This window comes from Penaeus monodon, chromosome 36, assembly GCF_015228065.2.
Source record: "Penaeus monodon isolate SGIC_2016 chromosome 36, NSTDA_Pmon_1, whole genome shotgun sequence".
NCBI lineage: Eukaryota > Metazoa > Arthropoda > Malacostraca > Decapoda > Penaeidae > Penaeus > Penaeus monodon.
In genome coordinates this window covers 31,257,116-31,261,533 of record NC_051421.1, presented here as the reverse complement: position 1 = coordinate 31,261,533, position 4,418 = coordinate 31,257,116, and the positions used below count along the sequence as shown (strand labels likewise).

Sequence of the window (4,418 nt, the reverse complement as noted above, 5' to 3'; positions counted from 1 at the left end):
CTACAGCCTTACAAAACAGAGAACGGCCTTACCTCCGACACCAAAGGAACCTGTTCATCATCTGGTTCCTTTTCTTGTTCTTCAGTAGGTTTCTCTGTGCCAAGATCCTTCTTACCATTCTTGAGCTTCTTCTTCTTGCCTTTGCCTTTCTTAACAGGTGCTTTTACCTGTGGTTAAACAGACGTGATCAGAGACCGCAAGAGATTACACCTCTTACTTACATGTACAACAATTTTCAGCTATATCGCCTAACCCTAAAATCATAATAAAATAACAGCCTTACCTCAGGTTCCAAAGGAACATGTTCATCTGGTACCTTTTCACGTTCTTCACTAGGTTTCTCCGAGCCAAGTTCCTTCTTGCCACCTTTGAGTTTCTTCTTTGTGCCTACATTTTCTTTGATAGGTGGCTTAACCTGCACCTGAAATATACATGATTAAAGTCCTTTACACATCGCAAACTCTCTTTACCTTCATATGTAATAATCCTCGACTATACCAGCTAACAATACACTTAACAATATGAAAGAACAACCTCACCTCAGACGCCAAAGGACCACCCGCTATATTTTCGGATTCTTCAGTCGGATTCTTAATGCCAACTTTCCCCTTGCCACTCTTGAGTTTTTTCTTCTTGCCTTTGCTTTTCCCAGTGGATGGTTTTACCTGTGGTTGAATATATGTTATCATAAACCTCAAGACATCTTTTGTTTACACCATTAAAACTAAGGGTTTGTAAGATTTTTATTAGCCTTTCCTCCTCAACAAATAATTTATACAACAAAATGGAAAGTGAAAGTACAAAAATAATACCATTAAATTTTACATCTAACTCATAATTTCATTATAGGTAATATAATTTTAATTACAATCCATTACATGTATATATAATGTGTACACTAAATATTTTACCAACAGGAAGTTGACCAACTTACTGGGAACAAATCTTGCTCTTTCACTGAGACCCCCATCTTGTGGTAAATCTGTGAATCTGTAATAGAAATAAAAAAAACATTTTTCAGTACTTACTTTCTCTCTCTCTCTCTCTCTCTCTCTCTCTCTCTCTCTCTCTCTCTCTCTCTCTCTCTCTCTCTCTCTCTCTCTCTCTCTCTCTCTCTCTCTCTTAACAAATTTTAAATATCATACCTAAAACTATGAATGTTGAAGGTGAAAGAAATCCAACATTAAAGACCACACAAATTAATTGCAACTTCATGATATTAATCATCTTGACAGTACAAGAACAAATAAATTACTAATCATAAATTTATCTAGTTCTCATTTTAATATGAATCTGTTACCATCCTATGGTAAAAGACACACACACACACATACATACATACATACATACATACATACATACATATATACATACATACATACTCGAGTGACTGGAGAAGGCACCTGTTAGTTTAATTAATTCCATAATGCCTAAGCAATATGCAAGGTATCAGGAAAACTAATCAAACTTCTCGGCTAATTATCCAATAAATAATAACACAAGAGTGACAGGCGGGGCCCTAATTTGCACCAGCGCGGATCCCCATGACCCACAACCTGTGCCAAAATCTGGAATTATCACAAAAAAGCAAGAAATCGTCCACACCGGCACTAGATCCAAATGTGCGGTCGACTCAAGCCTAACAGAATATACGAGGTACAGAGTTCGCAGAGCAGGAAGTGGGGGGGGGGGGGCAAACCAACCTGGCTATTGTAAAAGTGCATGACTTTCGCAAAACTACTGGATGGTTATATAACTTTTAATTCACAATCTCCCTAGAACTCATAATGTTCTTAGATTTTAGGATGTTTGGAGTGATGATGTATATGCGTGTAATTTTTATTGGCAACATGAATAAATGCTGGAATCAAATAGAAAAAAAGATGAAAGCTGTCAGGAAAGTATCACGGTCATAATCGCTGTTAAGAATCGCGGTACCGAGAATGACGCGACCTCCAGAGACGAAATCCCAAAACCAGGGTATCGTGCGTATGCGAAACCCGAACCCAACCTTCCCTCCCTCCTATTTATTACCAAAAAAAAAAGGGGGGGAGGGGGTAAGCTCCCCCGTCCACCCTCTTTACCAGCACTTCCTGACGACTTTTGTAGAAAATACAGCCTTAAGAACTCTGGCTGTGTGAGGGTGCTGTCCCCTTGGGGTGACATGATGAGCATATTTTTTGTCATTTCTCAGTAAAAATGAGGTCGCTGTGGCTGTTCCTGAATTGCTCATTACTCTACTTCTTATGCTCTACCAGACGGCTGTGTCCACTTCCCTCTCTCTGTGCGTCGCTCTCCGTAACATTAACCAGCAAAATATACTAAATTTACCCCCAAATTTTGAAGGACTGAGATGTAGGCCTATTTTTTGGCAGACGAGGAACAACGCCTCAACGCTGCGTTCTGACATGAATTACAAAACCCTCCTTTCATAGTCGAGAACATCTCCTCCGTTCCTCAAGAAATAGGGCAATTAGTGCATGCATAACCATCCGAAATTAATCGCCCGCACGTGGATAAACCTCAAGCTACTCTGTAATAAACTCACAATAAAAACCAACAACAAAAACAACTTAACCATGCCAGAGATTACATGAATAAGACGAATAAGACTTGTGCATCCATATCACGTCCACGCCAGAGAGAGAAAATATATAAAATCCCGTAAAAACACAACAATATTTAAGACCTTCTTCCTCGAGCGGCGTGGGTGCCCTTCCTCGCCACGATGCGAACTACGAGACTATCGTTTTTCTTCTTTATTCGTCTCTTTCGGTGATACAGTTGATAAAAAGGTGCGTGATTTTGTAGAATTGTTGGGTTTTGGTTTGGTTTGGGTATCTTTGCTGGTGGGGGAGGTAAATGTTGGTGATAGGTGGGCTTTTCTGAAATGGGTTTGAGTCCGTACTTGGGTTTCATTCGAGTTATGGACATGTTGCACGAAGCGCGAGTTTTGAATTACATGATGTACACCGAGTTCGCGTGTGTAGTTGTGTGTGTGCGTATATCCATAGGTATGTTATTTGTGTATGTGCATGTTATAAATATGTGCCTATTGTGTGTTCATGCACGTTTGTTCAATATATATACATTCAAGTGTTTTCATTTTTGGCATAAGGCATAATTCTACATTTTGGTCCATATCGCAAGATATGGACCAAAAGATAAGAATCAGGTGAAATATACATTACTGGATGTTTCTACCTTATCCACTTCCATTCATATTATCTATAAGTATTTGCATATTTAATTTTGGCGACAGGTTGGGTTTGTACCTTGCTGATTAGAATAAAAAATCTATTACATAGAGAAACTTGTATGCTCCCTTCATACATGCACTTAGCATTAGTGAACCTTGTTACTGTTCTGCCTAAGTTTTCAACTGCTTTTCACATCATTTGTAGGAGCATGAGTTTTAATTTATTCTTTAATATATTCACTACTATATTGGTATATATTTTCTAATATTTGTTCTAGCTTTAATGTAATTAGTTTCTCTACCTGTTTAGAGAGGTATGGATGGAAATAATTTTGCAAGGCAAGTTATTTCCACTCAAGTAATTTTGAATTTGACCTGATAATCATTTTGGCAAGTGTAGTTATTCATATCTTAGGCTTTTTGTATTACTTTACTCTCATGATTCAAGCAATAGTTATTTCAGGTAGATTCAATACTATCTTTGATCTTTGAAACTTCAGATCAGTATGGTAACATTCTGCCCCAGTATTCACCACTAATCCCGTAAAACATTACCATGAATTAAATTTATAATTTTTATTTATATATGTTATCATTATTGATATATTCATTCATATATATATCATTATTGTCCCAGAGACTAATAGGTTCTTCTTTTGATAGATATTGTATTTCTTGTGTCTATGTACTTGAGTGACTTCAGTGCTATAAGTGTAGCTTCTGTTTGTTTCATCTACCACAGAGTTTCTCCCACCCCGTACCTGTGGTGTGGTTCCCTTCTTGTTCAGTGTCCTATGATGTAGGAATGACAAAATGGGATTATATAAAACAATGTGTGCAAAAAGAACTTGCAAATCTATTTCGTACAAATACTTACAAATGGACTCTAGTTCCATGGTGTGTCATCCACTAACTTCGGGGAGAAGACGTACTGGAATCTATAGTTAACTCCACATGAATACTAGAGATATTCTCAAATCTCTTTTTATAGTTCTTACATTTAATTATGCAATTTTTTTCTAATGAGTTCCTGGAGTCAACACTAATTCACCTTCACTCAATGATGCTGCAAGCTGAACTGCCTCCAAGGTGGGCAGACCGGGGATGCCAGGTCAAATAGACAAGGGGCTGGTTGTTCGGTTGTATGAATGCTGAGGTGACAGTTTCAGGTGATTTGGTATTTTGGCCCTTATCTGAAGTTAAAGTAACTACCAAGATC

General features: G+C 37.8%; 1 protein-coding gene across 2 annotated transcripts in view; it reads right to left on the bottom strand.

Moving 5' to 3' along the window:
• LOC119595456 (protein RRP5 homolog) overlaps window positions 1-2,727 on the bottom strand; it is a 12,275-nt gene extending 9,548 nt beyond the window's left edge. Inside the window, exons 1-5 of one of the 2 annotated variants that reach the window (XM_037944578.1) lie at window positions 2,690-2,727; window positions 935-990; window positions 540-665; window positions 284-421; window positions 33-167 (exon numbers count right to left, since the gene is read on the bottom strand). In XM_037944578.1, the coding sequence (XP_037800506.1) occupies window positions 33-167; window positions 284-421; window positions 540-665; window positions 935-970 (435 nt within the window). In that variant the 5' untranslated portion in view covers window positions 971-990; window positions 2,690-2,727. Of the gene's footprint in view, window positions 1-32; window positions 168-283; window positions 422-539; window positions 666-934; window positions 991-2,593; window positions 2,637-2,689 lie in introns of those variants that run through there. The other variant, XM_037944577.1, reaches the window with a different exon arrangement.
• Between the last annotated feature and the right edge of the window lie 1,691 nt (window positions 2,728-4,418).